This window comes from Eulemur rufifrons, chromosome 27 (assembly GCF_041146395.1).
Source record: "Eulemur rufifrons isolate Redbay chromosome 27, OSU_ERuf_1, whole genome shotgun sequence".
NCBI classification, from domain to species: domain Eukaryota; kingdom Metazoa; phylum Chordata; class Mammalia; order Primates; family Lemuridae; genus Eulemur; species Eulemur rufifrons.
The window spans coordinates 21,179,235-21,193,174 of NC_091009.1; the positions used below are offsets into that span (position 1 = coordinate 21,179,235).

General features: G+C 41.5%; 1 protein-coding gene across 1 annotated transcript in view; it reads left to right on the plus strand.

Annotated features, from left to right (window-relative positions):
- Positions 1-13,940, plus strand: part of USH2A (usherin) — a 611,994-nt gene that overhangs the window by 562,798 nt on the left and 35,256 nt on the right. The window contains exons 61-63 of the mRNA XM_069459264.1: positions 3,160-3,387; positions 8,091-9,607; positions 12,299-12,620. Coding sequence (XP_069315365.1) covers positions 3,160-3,387; positions 8,091-9,607; positions 12,299-12,620 — 2,067 coding nt within the window. The remainder of the gene's footprint in view (positions 1-3,159; positions 3,388-8,090; positions 9,608-12,298; positions 12,621-13,940) is intronic.

The following is a 13,940-nucleotide window of genomic DNA, read 5'->3' on the forward strand; positions in this document are numbered from 1 at the left end:
GCAAGTTGGTAGGCCAGAGGTCAGGGATAACAAAATGTATAGTTCAAAAAAATTGGTAGGAAGAGTGAAGGGAAAGAAAGAGCAAAATAATGGCAAGAAGGAAGGGATAAAAGTATTGAATTAAGATAATCTCCATAGAGAAAAAGGAGTGAGGGAAGGAAAGGGGTGGAATACGAGGAAAGAGGAAAAAAGGGAAGGACGAAATGTGAAGCAATGGAGCAAAAGGAAAGGAAATAGTTTCTAATGGTGACTTTTCCGAGTCAGCGGGACACAATGCTACGTCTCCAAAGGAAGGACCTGAATCCAAACCATTTCAGATGCACCATGCTCAAGCAAATATTCTGAACTTAAGGAAAATAAGTAACTGAATAAACAAACAAGACACAACCCAATCCAAAGAGTGAACAGCATCCAAATTTTGCAGCAGAATTCTAAAATAGCAATCTTTGGCACTGGAAATCCATTCAGGAGAGAATCATTTTAAGAAAATTTCTTTCCTAAAACATCAAAGAATAAATTGGTAAGGATTGTTTTGCCTTTTTAAAATTTTCTAATTTTTTTTCATATGACTTTTACTAAACATTGACAAAAAGCATGGCTATTCATGAGATCTATTTGAGGGGTATGTATGTGTATATGTGTGTGTGTGTATGTGTGTGTTTTGTAGCTCTTCAGAAATGACGAATGTAACATGAGAACTGGTACTCGGTATAATTTCATGACACAGAGATTTTCCTTTACATCCCAATCTGTGATTATTTCTATTGTTTATAAAACATATAAATATAGACCAGATTAAGCAAACACAATGGCTGTAGGCATCCCTGGTAGGAGAATACCTACACATTTTCCGTGCCAGGCATGCACAAACTTGAACTTGAGACCTTCAGGTAAGATTTCTGTATTAGCTGGTGTAGGTTTTGAGGCCAGGGCATTTTGAAGACTTCTGCTTTCAAGGATCTGAGCCATAAATGTTTATTAAAAGAATCTATAATGAAATCAGTTTTGTTATTTTCTTAATGGTTGCCTGGAGTGGGTTGGATGACTGAATGCCAGTTGTTAATCATTAAGTACTCGTGTTACCAAAAGTGTTTGATAGTATTGCCATCTAGGGGCTGAATGGAATTCTCAGCTCTGAAATAAACTGTAATTGAGCAGGTGCTGCTATTGACAATATACATATGTTTTTGCTTTATAGCCCACATGCTTTTCATGTTTCTTACGACAAAAGCCTATGAAAAAATGTCCCTCAACAGCCTACCTTTTTTATATATAATCTGTTAGAGGTGATTACTATTTGCTTTAGAGCTTATGCTTTTTTGGCATCTATTACTGAATATTCTGAACAAAGAATTATTCTTTTTTGCATTATTAATCTTGCCCGTGTTTGCCCTATTTCCGCAGAAAAGGAATCATTTATCAGAAAAGAATGTTTGTAATCGGGACTTGTAGCATCTTCAGATTTAATATTCATTATGGTCATTTTAGTGCTGTGCTGTATTTATCTAAAAGACCAATCCAATGTTGTGGAGAAATAAGTTTTTAAATATTTATGATCTAACTTTTAATATTTTAAAAAAGAGAAATTAGTATTTCTGTAAAATTTGTTTCAGAGTCTGCTCGCTTAGCAAATGTTTAAATATTAAAAGATTTCAAGAGGTTAGCATGTAATATCATAATGGGACTTATTGAGATAGGAAAATTGACTTTACAAGTTTTTGAGACGTTAAGGAAATTGCATTTTCTCTGCTTGTGTTTAACACATAGTAAGAAACATTTATGCAGTTGAAACTTATAACCAAGAATGTGAGAAAATAATGCCAAAAATTATTTCTACAGTGTCTTGGTTTTGTCTAACCAGTTTGTTTACAAAATGGTTTTGCTTGATTTTGTTATCCTGTTTTAGATTTTATCCAAATGATATTTGGATATACCTGAATTAAGGAGAATTTCTTCATGCATAACTTTGTATGATGTTCTTGGGTACCTACTCTCGGAAATAACTTCTATTCCCTCACCTCACATTCCTCCTCCTTTGTCCACCAAGAAAAGAACTGAAGACTATCTAGCCCATTTAAATATCTATTAAACCAAAGCTGATCTCACACATCATTAAACGTAAATATCCTACTAACCCAGTCAAAGCTTTCTCATGATTATTCATATTCAGTGAGTATGGTACACAACGGAAAATGTCTCTGTGTGTGTGTGTGTGTGTGTGTGTGTGTGTGTGTTTACCTATACACACATTACTACCACACTTGTAGGCATAATTCCTACCTTAAACAGACATATTCATTCAGTCCAGATGTGGAAAGAGCACCCCAGGGCCTTTGAAAACATTAGAATTCTTAGCTCCAGTTTAGTTATGCCAAATATGTTAAATGTTGCTCTCCAAGCAGGGGAAAAAAAAAAAAAAAAAACACTAATTCTACTATCCCTTTTTTCTTTTCTTTTAAATCATCAAAGACCAAATTCTCAAAACCTAGGTAATGATTACTTTCTGTCACTTTCATGGTTTTAGTCATGTTGTTTTTAACAAATGAAAACATTTTCATATTTATATTAATAGTAGACTTTTCTAAGTGCATATTGATAGTTGGCTTGTTACTTTTTCATATGTTTTTTTATCGAATTTGTAAGATATGAATACACCGCCAAGAGAATTAGAGAGGGAATTGGAAAGATGGAGAGAGTCTTATCTCTAAACAAATAGTGTTAGGGAGTAGAAAATTAGGGTTGTTCAGGTTAAATCTTCAAACTCTTTAAGACTAACCTAGTGGGCTAGGTTTCCAGTCTCTGCCATGCAACTTGGTACCACTGATTTTCATCATGAGCTGGGTGCAGTGCTGATCTGAGGTATTATAGATTTTCTTGTGTGTTTATATATCACACCCTTTGGGTTGCAAGCTCTGAAAAGAATTGCATCCTGTCTGATCCACTTTCTGGGTGTCTGAAATCATATAACATTAGGTGCTACATTTAGGGTGTCAACAGGAAGAAAAAAATACATTGTTTTCTTAATGATAATTCAAAACTCTGCTCTAGTGTTTGTGGTTCTGTTGCTAATGTACTTTGGCCTTGCAGTTCAGAGAATGACCTTCCAGCAATACTGTTTCTTTTAAAAGAAACTTACTTAACCTGTTAACTTCCTTGCAGGGAACAAGCCATCAAGCCCACCTGTTTGGGTTGGAACCATTCACAACATATCACATTGGTGTCGTGGCCGCAAACGAGGCAGGAGAAGTTTCAAGCCCCTGGGCTCTGGTTCAAACCTTAGAATCTTCCCCCAGTCGACTGAGCAACTTTACAGTGGAACAGAAGGAGAATGGCCGGGCATTGCTACTCCAGTGGTCAGAGCCTGCCAGACCCAATGGTGTGATTAAGGTAATGTCTACCCTGCATTTGAAATCATGTTTGGTGTTCTCCAGATAAATAGATGAGCCTTTACATCCCATCAGGTCACTGTGGGAGAACTCCCTTCACAGCCTGTTTAATTCTCCTTGATGGCTCCTCCAGGCACTTAATAGATCAGAGAAAACTCGCTCATATACATGACGCTTCTGATGAAGCCAACATTGGGCTAAATACTCTCCATGGATTATCTCATTTAATCCTCATATCGACCCTACAAGGTGGGTACCACTAAACCTCGTGAGGCATATAAATCTAAATTACTGCCCAAGCCCACGTTGTAAATGATGGAGTTGGGATTTGAAGCCAGGAAGTCACACCAGAACTGAACTCTAAATGACTGTGTTCTTACTGCCTCCTAAATTATCCTACCCAGTTATCTGTTTAAACCTGGCCTAATTTGCGCTTTAAACAGGGCTCACTATGTAAGCCACACGTCTGCTAACCCCCTGATTTCCCTATGTAGTCATGAGAAACAGTTATGTAAAGGTCATACACATACCCCAAGCTTCACCAGCCTGTGAGTACAGAGGGGTTGCATTTCCATTAACAGCCTGCATTTTCATGCTTGGAACTCCCACGCACATGAAAGCCAGACCTCATCTTCCTTTTAGATGTTCTTTCCCAAGGGTGGTGGCGACACACCTGTCCGTCTATGCTACCTCTACTTGCAGTCTCTTCTGGCCCTGAGACCCTCATCTCAGCTACCTTCTGCAGGCTGGGCCTGTAGGATCTCCATCCTGGAGCTGCTACAGACACTCTGCCCTCTGCTTTGCCACCACTTCTCACAGTGGCAAAGACTCCCACATGAATTGCACATAGAGCAGTTAAGACTAAGCTGTTACATTTAATAAAGCTTCCCTGAAAACCCTAAGAGAGGGATGACAGTGGGAAATTATGTACAGCAATAACTTAGAACTGTAACTAGAACTCACGGGCCTGGGTTCATCCTGTGGGCCTCTCTGTGGGCTGCCTCTCTGCCTAGCTCCAGGCCTGCTGCAAGTAGCAGTAGCAAACCGCTTCCCACCGGCCTGCCTGCGTGGGACGGAAGCCAGACTTCCCCCACCCTGGGGCAAGAGGCTTGAGCCTTGGGATCCATGACCTCAAAATCCAACTCACAGCCCTAAGGCCCCCATCAGAGAAGAGAGCTCCCTGCATGTCTATCAAAGCACTTCTCTTTGGGAGTGTTTGTTTCCCATCCCGCCGTCTGCTGCTTCCTTAGATGATTGACGATAGGAATATTGACTCCTTGTACCTTCATTTGCATTTCACCAAATATTTATTAAGCTTCTACTAAGTGCCATACACTTATTCAAGAGTGAACAAGACAGGCAACGTCCCCGCTGTCACAGACCTGACATGTGTGCAACGTGTGGATAAGTGTGTGGGGGTGTGTGAACGGTGGGCGTGCAGAGAGGTAAAGAATAAGCTAGTAAATACATAAGCAAGGGAATTTCAGAAAGCGATGAATGCTGTAAAGAAAATTAAATAGAATGATGCTATTATGCCTGCTCAGGCTGTTTTAGAATGGATAATCATTTGAATTGAGCTGACATTTGAGCTGAGTCCTGAATGACAAGACAGAGTTAGTCATGTAAAGATATGGGGGCAAAATGTTCCAGACAAAGTGAAGAGCAAATGCTGAAGGCCTGAAGCCAGGAATGAACTTGGTGTGTTCAAGGAAAGAGAAGAAAGCTCGTGTGGTAGGAAGTGCTCAGGGTCAGAGAAAGATGGCACTGGGAGAGACTGGGGGGACTGGCAGGAGAGAGATTGTACCCTACCTTGTGGGCTGTGGTAAAGAATTTGGAATTTGGGCCGGGCACAATGGCTCACGCCTGTAATCCTAGCACTCTGGGAGGCCGAGGCGGGAGGATCGCTCGAGGTCAGGAGTTCGAGACCAGCCTGAGCAAGAGCGAGACCCTGTCTTCACTAAACATAGAAACTATTTAGACAACTAAAAATATATATAGAAAAAATTAGCTGAGCATGGTGGCACATGCCTGTAGTCCCAGCTACTCAGGAGGCTGAGGCAGTAGGATCGCTTGAGCCCAGGATTTTGAGGTTGCTGTGAGCTAGGCTGATGCCACAGCACTCTAGCCCAGGCAACAGAGCGAGACTCTGTCTCAAAAAAAAAAAAAAAGAATTTGGAATTTGTTCCAAGTGCAGTGAGAAATTACTGAAGGCTTTAAGTAAAGGAATAGCAAGGTTTTAAAAATCCCTCTGGCTACTGGGTGGAAAATGGACTCTAAGGGGATATCTAGTCTGAACATTATTGAAGAAAACAAAGTAGATTAGATGGAAGCTCAAATTAGAGTGCAAGTTGTAAAGTCATGAAATACGGGTGGATTGAAGATATATTCAGGAGACAGAGATGACAAAATTTGTGAATGGACTGGATGTGAGATGCAAAGGAAAGGGAGTGTTTCAGGATGACTTCTGGGTTTGGGCCTTGGGCCATTGACCAGGAAGGGAAGGCTGGAAGGTGAACAGGCTTGAAGGGACAGGTAGGCAGGTGGAGGTACATGTTTAGAACTTCCAAGAAAGATCTTTACTGGATAAATATTTGGAATCCGTAAGCAGGTAGTGGGTATTTAACCCCATGGTGCTGGAGGTCAGCTATGGAGACAATGTAACTAGAGATGAGACGATGAGAGCCTGAGTCTAAGCCCCAGGGCATGCTAAATTTGGGAGAGCAAGAATATGAAGGGGAGTCAGCAAAGGAGATTGATAAGAGGCAAGTGGCGACTGGTGGAGGAGAGAATGGCAAGTGAGGAAATGAGGACAGTGGCTCATTAAAGAAGTTCAGATGAAAAGAAAAGCAGAGAAATGGGACATCAGCTGGGGGCCCATGGGGGCGAGAAGTTTTATTTAAAAATTAATTGAGGATACTTGAGTCCCTCTAAACACTGGTGGAAATAACCTGGAGAGGGAGATAACTTGGTGATTCAGGAGATGATGAGAATAATTGCTGGAGTGAAGTTGTCAGGATAGATGAGGGCATGGGGTGCAGAGCGCATGTGGCCTTTGGTGGGGGCAGAGATGTTTCATCCACGGCAAAGGAGGGAAAGCAAATAGTGCAAGTCTTGCTTCCCCTGGATGTGATCACAGCAATATCTCACATGAGGACTTTCTTCCTCACTGCTTCGACTCTCTCGATGAAATATGTAGTCATGTCAACAACCATGAGGGGGAGGGCAAAGGGTGTTGGTAGTTAGTGGGGAAAGAAGAAGATATGAGATAATCATGTTGGAAAAAGAGAGTACACACACATGAGGGAAGAGAATAGGATGACAAATTGGTAGCCGCCTATTGAAAATTTATGGTGAGAAATTTAAAGTGAGACCAGTCAGTGTATTTGAATGGTTTTCTCCAAACTCATTTGGGAGCTTGAGTCTAGAGGGCGAACTGGATTTAATGCTAGTTAGAGATTTGCCTGGTGAGTATCAGCGGCATCAAAAGGGCCCCGGGGAGCCAGAGAGGCTGTGAGTTAATTATGGAATCTGAGCTCCCTTCAGAAAATACACTGCTTCCCTTCCCCCAGGGCTGTTGTCTTGCCCTAGAACCCCAACAAGAAAATCACGTGACAATACAATAGTCCAACATAACTAGATTTCCAAAAGTCTAGGCTATTTAATCTTAAAAAACATTAAAATATATTAATAATCCAGTCTAAGCTTCCCCAGTAACCACCTGCAGGAATGTTTCAAACTAGATGTGCCTTCCAAGGGGTTCTGGTGTGTGTCCTGTGCCCTTGTGAGAGTCACCATCATGAGTCATCTGCAGGTGTGTCATATTCAGGTGCGTTGAAGCAGGAAAAAGGTGGGAAACCACTGTATGAAAACATCCATGTTCAAGTGCAATCACTTCCCATCTTCCCAAAAGATCAATGAATAATACAGGGATGAAAACTTGCTCTACATTTGTACTGTATAATGAGCATTCAGTTGGTTTTTCCTAGAACAAAAGAACACTTCTCCCCAAAGCAGCAATCAATGCTTCTATGGGCTGCAAGAGACAACAGAGTGTTTTTTTTCCATCTCCTCATCATTCAAAGTTTATATATATATGTATAATATATGTATATATGTGTATTTGTACTTATGTATAACATATACGTGCCTGTGTGCCTAAAGACACACACACACACACACACACACACACACACTCAACCCTGGCACCCTGTAACAGCAAACGATTAGGCATTATAATTCCATTTGCCAGCAAATGCCATGGAAGATAGACAACGTAGATAGGCCCTACTTGCCCTAGTCAGAATGACATCAGAAGCACTTAGTGTCTATGAAATAGAGGATTTGAATATTATTCCCTACTTAAAAAAAAATAGGAGAAACCCCATGAGAACTATTTAAGTCAAAGAGTCAGGTCCAATAGCCCTTAGCTTTTAGATAAATGCTTGCATATTGCCGAAACTTTAAAAAAAAAAAAAAGTCAAAGGAAAACATCGGTTCTCTTCCTGTGGATCTTACATTAACTAGAAAAGGTCATATTCCCCACATTCAGATCAGAATGCTTCTTCCGGATTAGGGTCATCAAGATGAGGAACAAGTGAATGGCAGCCGGGTGGGGTGGGGCGAGGTGAAAATTAAAAAGGAGCTAAGTAGCTGCACCAAGAAATCATTTGCCACGCGTTACTCCCTTTGCTTCTCTTCCCGCAGACATACAACATCTTCAGCGAAGGCACCCTGGAGTACACTGGCTTGAATCGTCAGTTTCTCTTCCGCCGCCTGGATCCTTTCTCTGTCTACACCCTGACCCTGGAGGCCTGCACGGGGGCGGGCTGTGCACACACAGCACCCCAACCCCTGTGGACAGATGAAGCCCCTCCGGACTCGCAGTTGCCTCCCACAATCCAGTCTGTGGAGGCCACCAGCGTTGAGCTGAGCTGGTCGGAGCCTGTTAACCCAAATGGAAAAATAATTCGCTATGAAGTGATTCGCAGATGCTTCGAGGGCAAAGCTTGGGGGAATCAGACAATCCAGGCCGAGGAGAAAATTGTTTTCACAGAATATGATACTGAAAAGGATGCATTTCTGTATAATGACACAGGTTTGCAGCCATGGATGCAGTGTGAATATAAAATCTATACTTGGAATTCAGCAGGGCATACCTGTAGCTCTTGGAATGTAGTAAGGACATTGCAAGCACCTCCGGAAGGTCTCTCTCCACCTGAGATATCCTATGTATCTACGAATCCCCCAAAACTCCTGATTTCCTGGTTCCCACCAGAACAGTCTAATGGCATTATCCAGTCTTACAGGCTTCAAAGGAATGGAATGCTCTATCCTTTCAGCTTTGATGCTGTGACTTTCAATTATACTGATGAAGAGCTGCTTCCTTTTTCCACCTACAGCTATGCAGTCCTAGCCTGCACCGGTGGAGGCTGCTCCACCAGCAAACCCACCAGCATCACAACTCCGGAAGCTGCTCCAACAGGAGTCAGCCCTCCAGATCTCTGGGCCATCAGTGCCACTCAGATAAATGTATCTTGGTCACCGCCATCAAGTCAAAATGGGAAGATCACTAAATATTTGCTTAGATATGATGGTAAGGAGTCTTTTGCTGGACAGGGCCTGTCCCTGTTGGCTTCCCACCTGCAGCCCTATACTCAGTATAATTTCTCTCTTGTAGCCTGCACAAATGGAGGTTGCACAGCTAGTAAGTCAAAATCCACCTGGACGATGGAGGCCCCACCAGAGAACATGGACTCCCCAACATTGCAAGTCACAGGCTCAGAGTCAATAGAAATTACCTGGAAACCTCCAAGAAACCCAAATGGCCAGATCAGAAGTTATGAACTTAGGAGGAATGGAACCATTGTATATACTGGCCTGGAAACTCGCTATCATGATTTTACCCTCACCCCGGGAGTGGAGTATGGCTACACAGTGACGGCCAACAACAGCCAAGGGGGTATTTTGAGTCCACTTGTCAAAGAGCGAACCAGCCCCTCAGCACCCTCAGGGATGGAGCCTCCAAAATTGCAGGCCAAGGGCCCTCGGGAGATCTTAGTAAACTGGGACCCTCCAGTGAGGACAAATGGCAATATAATCAACTATACCCTCTTCATCCGTGAGCTGTTTGAAAGAGAAACAAAAATCATACGCATAAACACAACTCATGATTCCTTTGGTACACAGTCATTCATAGTAAACCAGCTGAAGCCATTTCACAGGTAGGTAGCCAAGTCTGGGTTTTCTGAGAGCAAGCACCTGGACTTTCTGTTGTCTGAGCCCCCAGGGAGTTCTAGGGAAGTTTCTAAAAGGAAGATGTGTGATGTCCCCAACCTCCATCCACGTAACCATCCATGGCAGAGGAAGCACATCCTCATCTGACCAAAGCCTGCTTGCGTATCCTCTGGAGAGCAGAATTCTTGCAAGTGATATTTTGAGAGTCAGTGTTTCAGGGAGGTTTGCAATTCACCATGATGTCTGAAACAAGTAGTGCAGAGATGGGGCCGTAAGTCTAGTCTTCCTGGAAACATGAAGGCCCCAGGACCGTTCTGAGAACCCCAATAGGATTGTCTGACCCAGACTGTGAAAAAAATGAGGTATTATTGTAAAGTACAAAAAAGTGCCAATCAATGAGAGCTATTACTAGCCAGAGTTGGACTAAACCAAAATTTGTTTGGGAGAGAGCCGTTCTTATCAAATCCAGCGCTTCTTCCAGAGATAACAAGGCTTCTCTGGCTCCATTTCCTCACCCCCTTGAGGATTCCCTCAGCTCTGATCTCGTGGTGTCTCAGGACAGTGCCACTTTGCCAGCTCATATCTCCCCAGAGGTTCCGTCTGGGCTCTGTGACGCGCATGGAAATGCGCTGCTCTCCACACAAAGGAATCTTGCCCGTCGCTTAAAGAATTGCTTGGCACTTTTCCCCATCACATTTTAAGTAACTTTCATCCCCAGGGAAAAGAGTAATAAAAGACATTTTATGCTTAAAATTTAGTAAAATGAACACTATCACTTAAAAACATTAAAGGCTGCAAGAGTGTTGATTTCCAGCTACCATAGATAAAATTCAGCTATTATTGTAATCTACTGATGTGTAGATTAGATCCCTCCTATAATTATCTCTGATATATAGTGCTGTTTAAATGAAACATTCATGGTCTTCTGCATCTACTCATGACAATTATTTAGGGTCGTATTAAATATTAAACAGTAATTAAAACTTGCTCAGGTATCCTCTGTTGCTAATCCACACGCTATGTGAGTTGGCTTTCATCTTACTCTCATTCAGGGCATAAAAAGGGCCCATGGTAGCTGCAGAACTGTACATTTTGTACTGGCTTCCTCTTTACCTGACTGTACCTACAAGTTTTAAAAATCGTATCAATTTTCTCCCCTTTGAAAACTCTTATTCAAAAAGATTTGCAGAGAATAAAACAGTTTTCCAGATGTGAGAAGGACACTTTTTCCGGGCTGGGGGAAAAAGAAGTGTATCTCATAAATTTAGCAACAGTACGTAAGGATAAAAGTGAAGTCTCTTCGTGATCCACTCGATTGAATCTAGAAGTGACACTGACGTAAAAGAACGTATCACTTCCATAAGAAGTTAGGATTCATATAGTAGTTTTTTTGATTTTTGGTTTTTAGCAGGTTCTTGTTTGTTGAATATTACAAATTAGTGTGTTTTCCTTTGGGCACCCCCAGCTGGTCAGTAGAAGGAAGTAGCCTGGGATTGCCCTAAATAGCAGAAGGAATCGTACCTGGAATTTTAAAACTACCACAGATAACCCAGAATATGAATACTGTCTATGTAGAAAGTCAAAATTGACTTCACAGAATTACTTAGAAGTCAGATCTGCTATACTCAGCTATGGATTTGATCACCAGCAAACAGGGAGCCCCAGCATGGTGGAGATGAGCATGAGGGGAGAGGGAGGGGGAGAAGAAAAGGGGAATGAAAGAAGTTACAACGGAAAAAGGTGAAAGAGAAAGAAAGGAAGTAAGAGAACAGAAACCAGTGATTTAGAGGAGCAAAGAGAGAAGGTAGGAAATAGAAGAGGAAAAGGCTGGAACCAAAAGAAATAAAAGGAGAAATAAAGGTAGCTGGGTGCTTGAGGAAAAAATAGGGCTGCCATAAAATCAGTGGTGCATGGACACAGAGGAAAAAGTGCTCATTTGCAGCCATGGGCACTTAATACTCACAAAAATCTCTTTTGTTGGAAGGGAAAAATCCCTGCTATGTAAATAGACCTTTCCAAGTGGCAGGGACAAGCTATGAGGCAAAACATAATTGATTGGTTGAGTTTAACTGGATGGTGATAAGGTGTCTTCATGATTGATAATCTAGTGTGTAGTTGGGTTAACTTTGGCCCCAAAAAGTCTTCATGTGGTGTAAGAGAGCTGTTCTAAGATGTCAGGTATCAGGTGAGGGGATTTATTACCACTGAAACCTTAACTCCAGGATGTTCCTTCTTGACCTGGAACAGTCCTGGGGAAATCAAAGGTAGCCAAGGAATCCAGGGCTGCTGAGAAGTGGTTCACACTCCCCATGGTCTGCATTCTTCATCGCTGTGTTAAGTAATTCTGTCTGCAGAGGACCAGAATTTCCATGCTGGAAAGAATCTTGAGAGTTTATTTATTCCATACTTTTCTGTTTAGGGAAAGAATTACGCTCACTTCTTTTAAGCAGATGATGATTTTTTTCTTGAATTTAGAAAGCCAGGAGGATTTAAAGTGTTCTAAAATTTCTACGGAAATATGATTTTGTTATTCTTTAAGAGTTAGCTATAGATGAGGATAAATGTAAACTTTTCTCTCTCTCTTTTTTTTTTTTTTTTTAAACATTGGGTCTTTTAAAGAGTCTTCCCATGGGAATCCATTTTTCTGATAAGCGGTAATTTCTGCTTGTGTCCTGAAGGTACGAAATACGAATTCAAGCCTGCACCACCCTGGGATGTGCATCCAGTGAATGGGCATCCGTGCAGACTTCCGAGATTGCACCTCTGATGCAGCCTCCTCCACACCTAGAGGTACGGATGGCTCCAGGAGGATTCCGGCCCACTGTTTCCCTTTGGTGGACAGGACCAGTTCAGCCAAATGGAAAAGTTTTACATTATGAATTATATAGAAGACAAATAGCACCTCAACCTGGACAATCCAATCCAGTGCTAGCCTATAATGGAAGCTCAAGCTCTTTTACAGATTCGGAACTATGGCCTTTCACAGAGTACGAGTATCAGGTAAGAAATGTACGTTATCAACAATCCAAGCTGATTGTGTACACCATCAATCTGCCTGTAAAAATTGCTTGCAATTTGAAAGCCACTTAAAGAAATGTGGGGTTTTAAGGAGGGGAATAATATCCTTGAAAAAAAATTAAGCTATAAATGAGGGAGGGAAAAAAACATATTCATTTGCTTTTTTCATTTTCTTGGTGTTTGATCCATGTTGTTTTTACTATGCAGTAGATTCCAGGTAAAGTATTCGCATGTATTAATGAAGTGGTTTTTACCATTAAGATCCCTTTTGTCAATGTTGCCTTGGTAGGAGATGCTCTTGTTAAAAGATCCCTTTGAAAATAACTCATTAATTGTACCAAGACAAAGTAAAATAGAATAGCAGACATCTCTAGCCTCTATGCTCAAGAAGGATGCACAGCAGTGGGAAAAATGTAGAGGAATGCAACTGACCTGCACATGAGGGTGAAGTAAGGTTTGTATGAGGATGGCCTAAAAAATAGGACTTGCATATTCCTAAAAAACCAAGAATTAATAATACTATTCTGAAAGTGTTTTGAAATCTATAGAGGACTTCTGTTGGGTTTGTTTTGTTTTGCCGTCCGAATCCATTTGCATTCTACTTGTAATAGCAACTGCGTCTCCTAGGGGGGGAATGGTTCCCCCCACCCTTTGCTCAGTCTTAGTGGGAGTGTCAATCAATGTGTCAGGCTGTCGCCTAGCCAAGTGGTGGGCACGTGAGCCACGCTCAGCCCCTCAGATTTGCCTGGGGCTTGATCTTCAGCAGAGTGACTCAGAATTTTAAAAGGTGGAGGTGAGAAGTTCTGATAAAATATCCCCAACCTCACGCTAAAAGTTTTTCTTTTCTCTGCTATTTCCAAGAACGGTTCTTCAACTGTTCTTTTAATTCTATATGCTCCCAATCAATTCCCTCTTGCTTAAGCCAAAACCAGTTCCTCTTACTTGCAGCCAAAGGAAGCTTGCTGATGGATGTAAACACTAAGTGCCAGGCCCAGTGCCAAGAGAAATCTTCTGAAAAAGGAAACTGAGACTTAAAAAGCTTACCATAACATGAAATAATAATATCACTAAGTTACCAGAAATGAGGTAACCCAATCAATGAGTGCAATGATTAGAGGTGACATTTTAAGCATGAAAGGAATATATTTTAGGCCAATAATGTATGGGACGAATTGCCCAATGAAGTTAGTAAGAATTAGAAATATAAATAGATTCTTGAATGGTTCGGAGAAATACTCAGATATAAATCCATAATCCCTTATTTGCAATTCCAAATCTAAAAATCTCTTAAAAACAAGTTTT